Source organism: Heptranchias perlo, chromosome 4, assembly GCF_035084215.1.
Source record: "Heptranchias perlo isolate sHepPer1 chromosome 4, sHepPer1.hap1, whole genome shotgun sequence".
In the NCBI taxonomy this organism is placed as follows: Eukaryota; Metazoa; Chordata; class Chondrichthyes; order Hexanchiformes; family Hexanchidae; genus Heptranchias; species Heptranchias perlo.
The window spans coordinates 13282796-13299007 of NC_090328.1; the positions used below are offsets into that span (position 1 = coordinate 13282796).

A 16212-nucleotide genomic window follows, 5' to 3' on the forward strand; every position below is an offset into this window, starting at 1 on the left:
CACGCCTGGAGACCACACTGCTGTAAGTGACTGAGATTGATTTTACAGACAATTTCTGTTTGCTGCAGTTCATAGAGACTCTTTTTAAATAAACTTTGTAAATAGACTTTGCTTTGCTGTTTGCAGTAAGATACACTTGTTTGGCTGTAAGTCCTGTTGGCGGTAAGTCCCACCCCGCTTCCAACTCATTGGCTGACACAGTGGTGTCAATAGTCACTCCGGGCCAAGGACACCGGGGATCTTTTATGTCCACACGAGAAGCCAGACGACTCTTGGTTTAACATCTCATCCAACAGATGATGCCTCTGACAGTGCTGCACTCCCTCAGTACTGCACTGAAGTGACAGCCCAGGTTGTGTGTTCAAGTCTCTAGAGCAGGGCTTGAACTCACAACCTTCTAAATCAGACAAGAATGCTACCACTGAACCAGGACTAACACCTATTGTTCATATAACACGGGGAGTTATTTAAATGCACAATTGGAATGGATGTGGCAATAGCTCAAATCCTGAAATTTGGCATTGTTAATTAGCATTTTAGTTCTCAAAAGTTCCTCCGCCTTTGTTACTGTTTAACAGCTTACCACAGTGGTTTATTCACTTTTGAAGATACTGCCTGGGAGAGTGATGAAAGGCCAATTTTAGCTTATTTTTTAAGGAAAGAAAGAACTTGGCTTTTTATGGCACCTTTCACAACCTCAGGACATGCTTTACAACCATTGAAGTACTTTTGAAGTGAAGTCATTGCTGTAATGAAGGAAACGCACAGCAAGGTCCCACAATAGTCCCATAGATAGTCAAAATCTTTTCCCAAAGGTAGGGGAGTCTATAACGAATGGACATAGATTTAAGGTGAGAGGGGAGAGATACAAAAGGGTCCAGAGGGGCAATTTTTTCACTCAAAGGGTGGTGAGTGTCTGGAACGAGCTGCCAGAGGCAGAATTTTGTCTTTTAAAAAGCATTTGGACAGTTACATGGGTAAGATGGGTATAGAGGGATATGGGCCAAGTGCAGGCAATTGGGACTAGCTTAGTGGTATAAACTCATGTTGGGCCGAAGGGCCTGTTTCCATGTTGTAAACTTCTATGATTCTATAATGACCAGACAATCTGTTTTAGTGATGTCGGTTGAAGGATAAATATTGGCCAGGACACCGGGGAGAACTCCCCTGCTCTTCATCGAATAGTGCCATGGGATATTTTACATCCACCTAAAATATCCGAAAGACAGTGCAGTACTCCCTCAATATTAAGCCACAGCTGACAGGGATGGAAGTAATGATAGTATTATTAGTAATGTACACATTAGTGAATTTGTATGAAATTCCTCTGCTATTTGAACAAAGGCATGGGACTGTTTCAAATGAAGACGTTTCATATCACACAATGGAATGTCTGCTCATTTGTCCTCAATCCATTTGCCTTTTTATTCCCACCTTTCAAATCATTCTGGGATTGTCAGTGCACAACCTGTTTTTTGAAGCTCAGTTGAATAATTAACATTTTGTACACTGAAGCATTCTTCTTTAATTTGCTAGATTTTTCTCCTCTAGAATGTCTATAGACACTTCATTACATTTCCCTCCTTAGTCCATTGATCTGCTCTTTTGTTTAATTCCAGGTGTCTTGGCACATGTGTGTTTCTCTTTGTACCTCTCTGGCTGTGTTACTATCTCCCTGTCCTGATAGATTAACTACTCCTGTTGCTAGGGAAGCTATTGTGCTTTTTGTATCAGTGGCAAAGGCTAAGGTGGGAGACAATGGCCAATGTACTTCACTAGAATTGCTCAAAATGCCCTTTATGTTTCTGTCAAATGCACTAAAACGACTGTGGCTTTCTCTCCGTGAAGCTTCATAATATCTTGAATGCTATTCAGATAGTAAATGGCAAATCAGACTAAAATAGCTGGAAGAAGGCCGTGGAAAAGAGTGATAAGTGAAGACAGCTATTAAAAGGGTGTCGTCAGAAGATGTGTCATCTTTAAAGTGTTGGCAATTTTTTTTTTGTTTGTTTCTTTACGAAAACATGATACACAAATGTAAACTGCATCAAAACTTGCTGGGGCAACTCCTGAAACCAAAAAAAAAAATTACCAAGCACAAATTCACAAGGACAGTGCCCCTTTAAAAGAATTGAGACAAAATCAGAAGTGTGCCTGCTTAATTTATTGTGAATGATAATGTAACCCACGGCACCTGGAGCGTTGCAGTATCAAGCAGTGAGGCTTGAGGCCTACTCAGTACAACCCGCTGTACACTTCCATGGGCTATCCATGATTAGAGCCTGCGCAACACTCATTAAGGCCCCAATTTCTATGCAAATGAAGGGCTAGCCCAATGATATACCTGTGGCAAGGTGGGAGAGATTTCTTTCGGTCACTCTGTGTTAGCAGCATCGTAATCATAAGCAAGAACATTTTCTGCAGTCGCTACCTTTACTGAAATTATAAAAGTATTCGAAAGGAATACGTTTACAATTTTCCTCCCTGGTTTGTAAATTCTCCCCAACACATCTGCTCAAGCATTGAAAGTCTTCCAAGTTCCTCAGAACACAGGCAGTGAATTGCGCACCAGCCAACCAAAACAAGACAACGTCAGTGCCAACTGTCCATTGTTCAAAGTTGGCCCAGCCAAGTGTACAGTGCACCTGCTCCCTCACTTCACTTGGCTGCTGGAAATGGATATTTAGCGAGTGCATGAGAACCTTTCAGTGTTCTCCATCCCAGGAGGTCACAGTACACTTAAAGGGAGCTCACACCCAGAACCCATGCATCGAAAATATTAGGGTAGATTTCCCAATATGTCTTCCCAGCAGTGCTGGTGAGGATGTCGGCAGGGGTGGGGGAATGCTAGGGAGCCTGAGAAATCGAACAAGTAAGTAAGGTGTCAGCCATGGCTCAGTTGATAGCACTCTTGCCTCGGAGTTAGAAGGTTGTGGGTTCAGGTCCCACTCTAGAGACTTGAGCACATAATCTATACTGCACTGTTGGAGGTGCTTTTTCTCAGATAAGATGTTAAACCAAGGCCCTGTCTGCGCCCTCAAGTGGACGTAAATGATCCCACAGCACTATTCAAAGAAGAGCAGGGAAATTCTCCCCGGTGTCCTGCCCAATATTTATCCTGCAACCAGCATCACTAAAACAAATTATCTGGTTATTTATTGCATTGCTGTTTGTGGGACCATGCTGTGCGCAAATTGGCTGCCGAGTTTCTTACATTACAACAGTGACTACACAACAAAAGTATTTCATTGGCTGTAAAGCGCTTTGGGACGTCCTGAGGTCGTGAATGGCGTAATATATATGCAAGTCTTTCTTTCTTTCTTGGGCCAACTGTGCACTCAGTGCCGAGGCTGTGCTGCTGTTCTAGGATGTTCTTGCTTCCGACCAGCAAGTAGTAAAAAAAGATTTAAACGAAGATAAACTTACCGCATCCCAATTTCTCAGGCACAGCGCGGGGAAAGGGCCAACATCATTATAGGACCATATAAAATGGGCACAATGATGAAGTCACTTCCTGGCCTTGGGTAATCAACTAATTAAAGGTGTGTTTTAGTTTGATGCCGACCTCTTAACATCTTTGGAACACCTAAAGTTACTTCTTGATTTATTCAAATATACATATATATATATATATATATATATATACACACACAAGTTCTTTCTTTTATTTCACCTGCTCCATGTTTTCATCCTTGGATCACTTTTTTTTCCGCACTTTGTACCCTACTTCATCGAACCCTATCAGCATATCATTCTATACCTTTCTCCCTCATGTACTGATCTAGCGTCCCCTTAAGTGCATCTGTGCTAATCGCCTCAACTACTCCTTGTGGTAATGAGTTCCACGTTCTAACCACTCTCCAGAATTCCCTATTGGATTTATTAGTGACCATCTTATAATTATGGCCCCTAGTTTTGGACTCCCCCACAAGTGGAAACATCTTCTCTACGTCTACCCTATCGAACCCCGTCATAATTTTAAAGACCTCTATCAGGTCACCCCTCAGTCTTCTGTGTCCTAGAGCCTGTTCAATCTTTCCTGATAGTAATAACCTCTCAGTTCTGGTATCATCCTTGTAAATCTTCTCCAGTGCCTCTATATCCTTTTTGTAATATGGAGAACAGAACTGTGTACAGTACTCTTGAGTGTGGTCTAACCAAGGTTCTTTATAAGTTTAGCATAACTTCTCTTGTGTTAGCTCCGAGCCATTCCTGGACAATCTACCCTATCTTCTTTGCCCTGTTTAAACAGGGTTGCTGCTGAAGAAATAATATGGACGGCATCCACTATTGATGCACATACAGGTTACTCTTGCAAATATAACAACAACAAGAACTTGCATTATATAGCGCCTTTAACGTAGAAAAACGTACTGAGGCTTTTCATGGAAATACAATCAGACAAAAGTCTACACCGAGCCAAAGAAGGAGATATTAGGAAGGGTGACTGAAGGCTTGGTCAAAGAACTGGGTTTTAAGGAGGGATTTAAAGGAGGAGGAAGAGCGGGAGATGGAGAGGCGGAGGTTTAAGTTGGGAATTCCAGAGCTTAGGACCTAGATAGCTGAAAGTGTGGGCACCAATAGAGGTGCATAGAAACATAGGAACAGGAGTAGGCCATTCAGCCCCTCCAGCCGGTTCTGCCATTCAATTAGATCATGGCTGATCTGTATCTCACCACCACTTATCCATCTTTTCTCCATATCCTTTGATGCCCTTACCGAACAAAAATCTATCAATCTCAGTCTTGAAAGCTCCAATTGTCCCAGCATCTGCTATCTTTTTGGGGAGAGACTTCCAAATTTCTACCACCTTTTGAGTGAAAAAGTGCTCCCTGATTTCGCTCCTGAAAGGCTTAGCTCTAATTTTAAGATTATGTCCCCTTGTTCTTGATTCCCCCACCAGAGGAAATAGTTTCTCAGTATCTACACTATCAAATACGTTCAACATTTTAAACACCTCGATCAGATCACTGCTCAATCTCTTATTGAGTCAAAAGAACAGGAGGAGAGGTAAGGAGAATTTTTTTGACGCAGCAAGTTGTTATGATCTGGAATGCACTTCCTGAAAGGGTGGTGGAAGCAGATTCAAAAGTAACTTTCAAAAGGGAATTGGATAAATACTCGAACAGCAAAAAAATTCAGGACTATGGGGAAAGAGTGGGGAGAGTCGGACTAATTGGATAGCTCTTCCAAAGAGCCAGCACAGGCATGATGGGCCAAATGGCCTTCTTCTGCGCTGTAAGATTTGCATTCATATATCGCCTTATCAAGCAGTTGAAACTCAAAGCCCCTTCACATGCAATGAGTTACTTTTTATTTTGAAGTGCGCAGCCGGTTGTTAATAAAGAACATTTAAGTTGGAATAAGGAAAATGCCGGTATTATTGTTTTCCAGATCCGTAATGCTGCTGCCAACCGATGTGTGGACAGTAAACACGGAGCGACAGGAGCAGAGCTGAGGCTGGACCCCTGCATCAAGGACGGCTCAGAACGCACATGGTCGCATGAGCAGGTACCGCAAAGTCAAGGGTTGGTTCTTTCATCAATCGAGAAACCCAAGGTGAAAGGGTCAGGTGTCGTAGCGCAGGGCACTGCCAACGATGCAAACAGTGGTGGAGCAGGTGAAATAAAAGAAAGAACTTGCATTTATATATATATATTTATTTATTTATTTATTTAAATAAATCAAGAAGTAACTGTTAAGTGATGCCAAGGATGGATGTTAAGAACCTACAGATCATAGGAGGAAGGGAAGTCTGAAGAAGGGTAGGGGTGTTCTCCCCGGTGTCCTGATCAACATTTACCCCTCAACCGACATCACTAAAACAGATTATCTGGTCGTTATCTCATTGCTGTTTGTGGGATCTTGCTGTGCGCAAATTGGCCGCCACGTTTCCTACATTACAACAGTGACTACACTTCAAAAGTACTTCATTGGCTGTAAAGCGTTTTGGAACATCCTGAGGTTATGAAAGATGCTATATAAATTCTAAGACACATCCACAGGTAGTTTCCTCTACCTCCCCTCCCCTTCCCAGAAGCTGCATTGGTGTCAAACTGAATTGAGATAATGCCCCGCCCTTGTGAATTCAGACGGACTTAATAACACAACAGGTCAGCAGCCGGAAGCCCCGCTCTGCCATTTCTACGTTAGCTTACATTAAAATCCAACCTCCCTCCCCCCCACACTCTTGCTAAACTGAGCCCTAGAAGCTCTGGAGATACTTAATACAACTGTTCTATAGTCTGTGTAGAACACTTCCACCCCCTGACTTTATGGAGCTCCAGACATCCAGACGTCCTTTGCCAAATGCATTGTCCTATAAACCGGACAGAATCGTCGTTGAGGTATGTTCCAGTATTTACCACTATTCTTAACAGTTGATGAATATCGACTGTGCTAAGGTCTGCTGCAAAGCCCTAAATAAAATCGATCTAGGACGGTGCTGCGTTCTGATTAGAATCATACTGCATGCCAATAGCAGGTGAAGGAAAACTTTCGGGTCATAAAATTTGATATGGGTGATGGGCTTGTCTTACATTTTATTCGAACATCTTATGACTTCTGCAGCCAATAAACTATTGTTGTCCCACCAAGTACAGTGTGATTAAGTATTGACAGAAGTAAGTCTTGCATTTACATAGCACCTTTAAAGCCTCAAAGTGCTTCACAGGAAGTGCAGTGACTGTTATGTAGGTAGGAGCCATTTCCACTCACAGTAAAATGCAGCAAACAGCAATGTGATGGATGACCACCCAATCTGTTTTTTGCGTGGTATTGGTTGAGGGAGGAAATTTTTGGTCAGATCACCTGGAGCGATCCCTTGGAATAGTGCCATGGATTATTTAACATTCCCCTGAACAGACAGACAGGACCTCAATTTAACATCTCATCTAAAGGATGGTACCCCGGACAATGTGACACTCCCTCGGTACTGCACTGGATTATCAATTTAGATCATAAGGTGAAATTCTCGGCGTGGGACTTGAACCCACAATCTTCTGACTCGAACCCACAATCGTCTGACTCAAGGGGCAAGAGTGTTACTAACTGTGTCAAGTTTTCACGTTATTACTGGGACCTGGAGGGCCAGACCTGTCAGGGGGTTAGAATTCCTTCTGCTTGACTGCATTTAATCCAATGCCAATCAGGTAAGGTGGCTGTGGCTTAACAAGCAGCGGGAGGCTTGCCAGTACTCTGCGCAGGTAGGCCGCATGGTTTTGGATGGTTAAACTCCAGCAAACTCTGTGGACATCTAGGGAATTTTAAGTCTGGTCTCTGCCTTAAGTCAAAAAACTTCAAGCAACAAGAAAAAAAAATGTTATCCAGCTTATCGACTGACACTGAGCAAGTAAGAGAAATAACAGACTGATGGTGGGACCGTCTAGAATTGGGATCTTCTACCATTTTGATCCTCATTTTCGGGAGAGGGATGCAAGTTCATGCAATGACCACAGTGAATGCAAAGGTTGGAGATACCGTAACACCGTTTAGATCAGTTGGTTATACCGACAAGGTCGTGGTTTCACTCCCCGAGCTGGCCATGTACCCTCGCTGGCGGTGCTTTGCCTAAGGCACAGCGATTGCTTTTCCACAGGTCGCAACCCCTATTTTACTGTTTAAGGGAGCTGCGCCTCAAACTTTGACTCAGTTTCAGCCCCACGCTTCTGATCTCCGGCCATCCGGTACGGAGGGAGAACCTTCTCGTGGGTCTGCTCCTGGGCCTGGCAGAAAACCACCGATTCACAGGTCCAGGACGAGCACAATCCGTGTCGGGGGGGGGGGGTTTCATTCTATCTGCCTGCCTGGTCTTGTCCGTGCCCGGGCGACCCTGGAGAGAGAACCTGCGGCGCCCACCGGAGACCTAATACAGGTGTTCAAAATAATGAGGGGTTTTGATAGAGCAAATAGGGAGAAACTGTTTCCTTTAGCAGGTGGGTTGGTAACCAGAGGTCATAGATTTTAAATAATTGGCATAAGAACTAGAGAGGAAATGAGGAGAAATTATTTCACGCAGAGGATTGTTAAGATCTGGAACACACTACCTAAAAAGGTGGTGGAATCAGATTCCACAGGAACTTTCGAAAGGCAATTGGCCATTTACTTGTAGAGGACTAACTTGCAGGGTTATGGGGAAAAAGCTGGGATGTGGGACTAAATTGGACAGCTTTTTCAAAGAGCCGGCACAGGTACGACGGGCCCAATGGCCTCCTCCTGTGCTGTAAGAGTCTATGATTCTATAATTCCAACCTGTTAAAAGCACCACCCATCCTACCTGTGTGCAAAAGGGTTGGGTTGCTTTGTTACAAGAGCAAACAAATTCTTTTGAAGGGCAGCGTGTTCATTGATTGTCACTCACCAGCCAAACAGTACAAGGAAGCAAGTGAAGCAAGAAGAAAAGAAGCTGGGCTCTATTGCCAACTCAATTGAGTTCTCAAGCCCCGGGAGGCCTCGCTGATGCAATAGAATGCCTCAGCCACACCACGGGAGTGCTGCCTACAGTTCTGGTTGTCCTAATGCAGAGAACAGCAACAAAGGCCAATCCTCGGCGTTAGAAGGATGGGCTATGAGAAATAAGATAAGCTGTAACTGTCCAGCATTAATAAAGGCATCTCGGAGGGATTTATAAGATACATAAAGGGATAGATGAATAAATCCGGACATCCCCGAGATGTCTCAAAGCGCTTCGCAGCCGCTGAATAGCTTTTGAAGCGTAATCGCAGTTGTTTTATCACGTTAAAGGCGCTATATAAATGCACGTTGGGGTTGTTGTTGTTTGCCGACAAAACAACAGTGACTGCACTTCAAAAGTAATTCACTGGCTGTAAAAGGCTTTGTGTTTCCCTGAGGATGTGAAAGGTGCTAAAATAAAAATGAGAGTTCTTTCTTCTAATGCTTTTAGATACGCCAGGGCAGCATGTCAAGAGAGTGTAGGTTCAGGGTTGCGAAGGGCATGTTTAGGACAGGCGTCAGAAAGTATTTCTTTGCACGAAGGTTGATAAACTGCCGGATTGTCGTAAAAACCCATTTGGTTCACTAATATCCTTTAGGGAAGGAAATCGGCCGTCCTTACCCGGTCTGGCCTATATGTGACTCCAGACTCACAGCAATGTGGTTGATTCTTAATCGCCCTCTGAAATGGCCTAGTAAGCCAAACAGTTGTACAATCTCACTACAGAAAGTCACAATAAGAATAAAACCGGACGGACCACCCGGTATCGGACCACCACGCAATGAACACGACAATGGCAAACCAAGCCCAGTCAACCCTGCAAAGTCCTCCTCACTAATATCTGGGGACTTGTGCCAAAATCGGGAGAGCTGTCCCACCGACTAATCAAGCAACAGCCTGACATAGCCGTACTCAGAGAATCATAGCTTTCAGCCAACGTCCCAGACTCTTCCATCACCATCCTGGGTATGTCCTGCCCCACCGGCAGGACAGACCCACCAAAGGTGGCGGTACAGTGGTATACAGTCAGGGAGACGAAGTCCCTTCTTCACACTGAGGACACCATCCAACGTGTTTTGTGGCACTACCACCGTGCTAAATGGAATAGATTCAGAACAGGTTGAGTAGCTCAAAACTGGGCATCCATGAGGCACTATGGGCCATCAGCAGCAGCAGAATTGTATTCCAGCACAATCTGTAACCTCATGGCCCAGCATATTCCTCACTCTACCATTACCAACAAGCCAGGGGATCAACCCTGGTTCAATGAGGAGTGTAGAAGAGCATGCCAGGAGCAGCACCAGGCGTACCTAAAAATGAGGTGCCAACCTGGTGAAGCTACAACACAGGACTACATGCATGCTAAACAGTGGAAACAACATGCTATAGACAGAGCTAAGCGATTCCACAACCAACGGATCAGATCAAAGCTCTGCAGTCCTGCCACATCCAGTCATGAATGGTGGTGGACAATTAAACAACTAACAGGAGGAGGAGGCTCCGTGAACATCTCCATCTTCAATGATGGCAGAGTCCTGTACATGAGTGCAAAAGACAAGGCTGAAGCGTTTGCAACTATCTTCAGCCAGAAGTGCCGAGTGGATGATTCATCTCGGCCTCCTCCCGATATCCCCACCATCGCAGAAGCCAGTCTTCAGCCAATTCGATTTACTCCACACGATATCAAGAAACGGCTGAGTGCACTGGATACAGCAAAGGCTATGGACCCCGACAACATCCCGGCTGTAATGCTGAAGACTTGTGCTCCAGAACTAGCCACTCCTCTAGCCAAACTGTTGCAGTACAGCTACAACACTGGCATCTACCCGACAATGTGGAAAATTGCCCAGGTATGACTTGCACCACAGCAACTCGCCAAGGCTTCTTCGACAGCACCTCCCAAACCCGCAATCTTGACCGCTTAGAAGGACAAGGGCAGCAGGCGCATGGGAACAACACCACCTGCACGTTCCCCTCCAAGTCACACACCATCTCGACTTGAAAATATATCGTCGTTCCTTCATCGTTGCTGAGTCAAAATCCTGGAACTCCCTTCCTAACAGCACTGTGGGAGAACCTTCACCACACTAACTGCAGCAGTTCAAGAAGGCGGCTCACCACCACCTCCTCATGGGCAATTAGGGATAGGCAATAAATGCTGGCCTCGCCAGCGATGCCCACATCCCATGAATGAATAAACAAAAACAGCTGGAGTGGATTGCTAGGAAGCGTGATTGAGCTCAGGACCCTGGTCTCCTTTAAGAAATATAAGTGGATGATGTAATGGAAAGATGGTCGATTTCTTGTCCAATTACGCTCCTGTGAACCACCTTGGGATGTTTTCCCGCATCAAAGGTGCTATACAAACGCGAGTTGTTGTTGTTAACTTTACAGGACTGATGCCTGGTATCTCCACAGTTCATTAAAACACACTGCGGGTTCACATGTGAGTTACTCTTATGTCAGGTTTTCCCCCAAAAAGATAAGAACTATGAAAACTAACTCGATTGCTCTTACAAAGAGCCGACATGGGCTCAATGGGCTCAATGGCCTCCTTCTGTGCTGTAACCATGCTATGATTCTATGAGTCTAAAAGTTTCTGGGTCTCCTATCAGCCTCTCTGAACTCATAGTCTACCAAATGGTTGTTGAACATAGGAATACAGGAATAGGAGTAGGCCATTCAGCCCCTCAAGTCTGTTCTGCCATTCAATTAGATGATGGCTGACCTATACCTTAACTCCAATTATCTGCCTTGGTTCTGTAACCCTTAATACCCTTACCTAACAAAAATCTATCACTCTCAGTTTTGACATTTTTAATTGACCCCCAGCTTCAACAGATTTTTGGGGGAGAGAGTTCCAGATTTCCACTACCCTTTGTGTGAAAAAGTGCTTCCTGACATCATCCCTGAATGGCTTAGCTCGAATTTTAAAGTTGTGCCCCCCCTTGTCCTGGACTCCCCCCGCCAGAGGAAATAGTTTCTCTCTAACTCCCTATCGACTCCTTTAATCATCTTAAACACTTCAATTAGATCACCCCTTAATCTTCTATACTCAAGGGAATGCAAGCCTGGTCTACTCAACCTGTCCTCATAATTTAACCCTTTTAGCCTCGGTATCATTTTGGTAAATCTGTGCTGCACCCTCTCCAAGGCCAATATATTGAGTCACAACTAAGGTATAAGTTACCAATTGGAATGAAACAATGTTGGACTTTACTTTCTTAATGCGCACTGTTGGGAAATATGACACATTTGAACAGGTGCACACTATGCACCTATATCTTCATTGGTAATTGTAAACAATTTTACAACACCAAGTTATCGTCCAACAATTTTATTTTTAATCCCACAAGCTTTCGGAGGCTTCCCCCTTCCTCAGGTGGTGTGGAAATGACATTTTCGAATCCTTCGCATTTTAAAATCACAGAACAATGCCTGGTGATTACATTGTTCTGTGATTTTAAAATGCGAAGGATTCGAAAATGTCATTTCCACACCACCCGAGGAAGGGGGAAGCCTCCGAAAGCTTGTGGGATTAAAAATAAAATTGTTGGACTATAACTTGGTGTTGTAAAATTGTTTACAATTGTCAACCCCAGTCCATCACCGGCATCTCCACTTCATTGGTAATGGGAGGGGACCTTTTGTTAAGGCAGTGTTTGATTTCAGTGAAGCGCCTTTGAACGTTTTACTACGTTAAAGGTGCAAGTTGTTGCTGTTGCTGTTGACCGTGGCGGCAGTACTCGGTACTTCCAGCAGATGGAGGTGAGGAGACACCTTGCTCACCTTCCCCCTCTCCTCCATTTCTCCTTCACAAATACACACCCATCTGTATCCACCACCTGGGCAAACATCCTGGTTATGAAATGTAACCATGAAACACATAATCATTTTTAATTTTAAAGCAACATTTTCAACAAAATCAGCTTTCATTTTCCTAAAGTAAAATCTCAGCGCTGGCTTAATGAGTTCCTCACAGACTTGCTGTAACCAGTTGATTTGTAAATTTTTGATCTTTCTTACCCTTTCTGGACAAAATCAACAACAGCAACTAGCATTTGTATAACGCCTATAATGTAGTACAAGGTCCCAAAGCGCTTCACACAGCGTTATCAGACAAAAAAATAGACACCGAGCCAAAGAAGGAGACATTTAGGACAGGTGACCAAAAGCTTGGCCAAAGAGGTAGGTTTTAAGGAGGGTCTTAAAGGCGGAGAGGTGGAGGAAAACCTGACAAAACAGCAACTCGCACATACACCCACTGTGTCTTTTAATGATTTGTGGAGATTAGTCTTGTAAAGCTGACACTCCAGTGAAGTAGTGTCGGAGGTGCCGTCTTTCGGATGAGACGTTAAACCGAGGCCCCGTCTGCCCTCTCAGGTGGACGTAAAAGAACTCATGGCATTATTTCGAAGAAGAGCAGGGGAGTTCTCCCCAGTGTCCTGGCAAGCATTTATCCCTCAACCAACATCACTAAAAACAGATGATCTGGTTATTATCACATTGCTGTTTGTGGGACCTTGCTGTGTGCAAATTAGAATCGTAGAATCATAGAACGGTTACAGCATGGAAGGAGGCCATTCGGCCCATCAAGTCCGTGCCGGCTCTATGCAAGAGCAATCCAGCTAGTCCCACTCCCCCGCCCTTTCCCCGTAACCATGCAAATTTTTTCCTTTCAAGTACTTATCCGGTTCCCTTTTGAAGGCCAAAATTGAATCTGCCTCCACCACCCCCTCGGGCAGTGCATTCCAGATCCTAACCACTCGCTGTGTAAAATTGGCTGCCGCGTTTCCTACATTACAACAGTGACTACACTTCAAAAGTACTTCATTGGCTGCGAAGTGCTTTGGGACGTCCTGAGGTCATGAAAGGCGCTATTTTTCTTTTTTCTAACCTCAAAAGCAGGAACCAAAAATTTATTTCTTTCATGCTGTTTCTTCATTAGCCATTTGTTTTATTTTTCCTTCTGTCTCACCATCCCCAGACAGTTTTTTTTATTGGATGTTGCTGTGTTATAAGATTAGTATTGATGTCGGAGTTAAAGCTGCAAAAGTAGAATCATAGAATGATACAGCATGGAAGGAGGCCATTCGGCCCATCGTGCCTGTGCTGGCTCTTCAGTAGAGCTATCCAATTAGTCCCACTCCACTGCATGTTTTTTTTTCCTTTCAGGTATTTATCCAATTCCCTTTTTAAAATCACTATTGAATCTGCTTCCACCACCCTTTCAGGCAGTGCATTCCAGGTCATAACAAACTCGCTGCATAATTTTTTTTCTCATGTCGCCTCTGGTTCTTTTTGCCAATCACCTTAAATCTGTGTCCTCTGATTACCGACCTTTCTGCCACTGGAAACAGTTTCTCCTTATTTACTCTGTCAAAACCGTTCATGATTTTGAACACCCTCTATCAAATCTCTTCTTAACCTTTTCTGCTCTAAGGAGAACAACCCCAGCTCTTAAATACATCAATGAATATTTTTTTATTGCAAAGAAAAAGAAAATAAAAGATTACGCTCTGTCAAGTTGCCCGATTGCGTTGGTTCATGGAGGATTTTAGCTTTCTGATTATGCAAATGTATTTTAACAGAAACTTGAACTGTAACCTAGCCGACGCAATTTTCAGGTGCTATTTACACCCAATTACCGATTGCGCCCAAAGCGGAAACTCTACCCCATGTTTATTTTTATCAATATGAAGGAAAGAATGCTGAATATAGCTAGAGGCTCGGTAACAAGCCTTTGTCCCACTGAACTTTCAGTGTAATTCCTTGTTTTCACATGCTGCAGGTTCATATTTAGGGCCATTTGGGAGGCTGCGACGGCCTTTTTGAAGCTGCAGGTCAGTGTTACAAATTTAGGTCTGCATTAGATATCCCCTCGGTTTCAACATTAACTGTCACCCCTGTAAGTGGACTCCATGTACTCTATGATCAGGAGTCTACCTTTACTTCCAAGAGTCATAACTGTGAAACCCCTCATTGTACGAACTGGATACTGCAATCTCACACCTGCCCCCACCCCTACCATGTGTTTCTCCTATCTTTTGGAAGATGGACTGATTAACATTTTAGTGAGATAAGGCCAATTGTAAACCAACAAGCTTGTTCCTTTTACTTTGAATATGTAAATGAACAGAATACGGTTTTCAGTGAAATTCAATTTGATCCTTATTGCTCCTCATAACACCAAAAATAATAAATTATGCAAATGTAATCCTTTCACTGGGCCTAGCTTCACTTTTTCAAGTTAGTATTTGCTGAACTGATTGGCTCTAACCTTAAGCAAGAGCTTTCCCTCTATGATTGTTTCTATTCCAAACTTCAGTGGACGCCCTGTTTCATCTTGACAGGAAGCCAAAGATTTGACTTCTCACCTTTCCCTCTGTATCTGGGATTGGCCAGCTGAACTGCCAATCCTCCTTGTTACTACAATCCTCCTTGGTGTCATCCCCTGGCAACCATCTCCCTAGCCACATCCAGTCGTGAATGGTGGTGGACAATTAAACAACTAACGGGAGGAGGAGGCTCTGCAAACATCCCCATTCTCAATGATGGCGGAGTCCAGCACGTGAGTGCAAAAGACAAGGCTGAAGCGTTTGCAACCATCTTCAGCCAGAAGTGCCGAGTGGATGATCCATCTCAGCCTCCTCCCGATATCCCCACCATCACGGAAGCCAGTCTTCGGCCAATTCGATTCACTCCACGTGATATCAAGAAACGGCTGAGTGCACTGGATACAGCAAAGGCTATGGGCCCCGACAACATCCCAGCTGTAGTGCTGAAGACTTGTGCTCCAGAACTAGCTGCGCCTCTAGCCAAGCTGTTCCAGTACAGCTACAACACTGGCATCTACCCGACAATGTGGAAAATTGCCCAGGTTTGTCCTGTCCACGAAAAGCAGGACAAATCCAATCCGGCCAATTACCGCCCCATCAGTCTACTCTCAATCATCAGCAAAGTGATGGAAGGTGTCGACGACAGTGCTATCAAGCGGCACTTACTCACCAATAACCTGCTTACCGATGCTCAGTTTGGGTTCCGCCAGGACCACTCGGCTCCAGACCTCATTACAGCCTTGGTCCAAACATGGACAAAAGAGCTGAATTCCAGAGGTGAGGTGAGAGTGAATGCCCTTGACATCAAGGCAGCATTTGACCGAGTGTGGCACCAAGGAGCCCTAGTAAAATTGAAGTCAATGGGAATCAGGGGGAAAACTCTCCAGTGGCTGGAGTCATACCTGGCACAAAGGAAGATGGTAGTGGTTGTTGGAGGCCAATCATCTCAGCCCCAGGGCATTGCTGCAGGAGTTCCTCAGGGCAGCGTCCTAGGCCCAACCATCTTCAGCTGCTTCATCAATGACCTTCCCTCCATCATAAGGTCAGAAATGGGGATGTTCGCTGATGACTGCACAGTGTTCAGTTCCATTCGCAACCCCTCAGATAATGAAGCAGTCCGAGCCCGCATGCAGCAAGACCTGGACAACATCCGGGTTTGGGCTCATAAGTGGCAAGTAACATTCGCGCCAGATAAGTGCCAGGCAATGACCATCTCCAACAAGAGAGAGTCGAACCACCTCCCCTTGACATTCAACGGCATTACCATCGCCGAATCCCCCACCATCAACATCCTGGGGGTCACCATTGACCAGAAACTTAACTGGACCAGCCATATAAATACTCTGGCTACGAGAGCAGGTCAGAGGCTGGGTATTCTGTGGCGAGTGACGCACCTCCTGACTCCCCAAAGCCTTTCCACCA

At 44.5% G+C, this 16212-nt stretch overlaps 1 protein-coding gene across 4 annotated transcripts in view; it reads left to right on the forward strand.

The window, feature by feature from the left end:
* galntl6 (polypeptide N-acetylgalactosaminyltransferase like 6) overlaps window positions 1-16212 on the forward strand; it is a 1033047-nt gene that overhangs the window by 985371 nt on the left and 31464 nt on the right. For all 4 annotated transcript variants that reach the window (XM_067982486.1, XM_067982485.1, XM_067982488.1 and 1 more), the window contains one exon: window positions 5395-5511. In XM_067982486.1, coding sequence (XP_067838587.1) covers window positions 5395-5511 — 117 coding nt within the window. The remainder of the gene's footprint in view (window positions 1-5394; window positions 5512-16212) is intronic.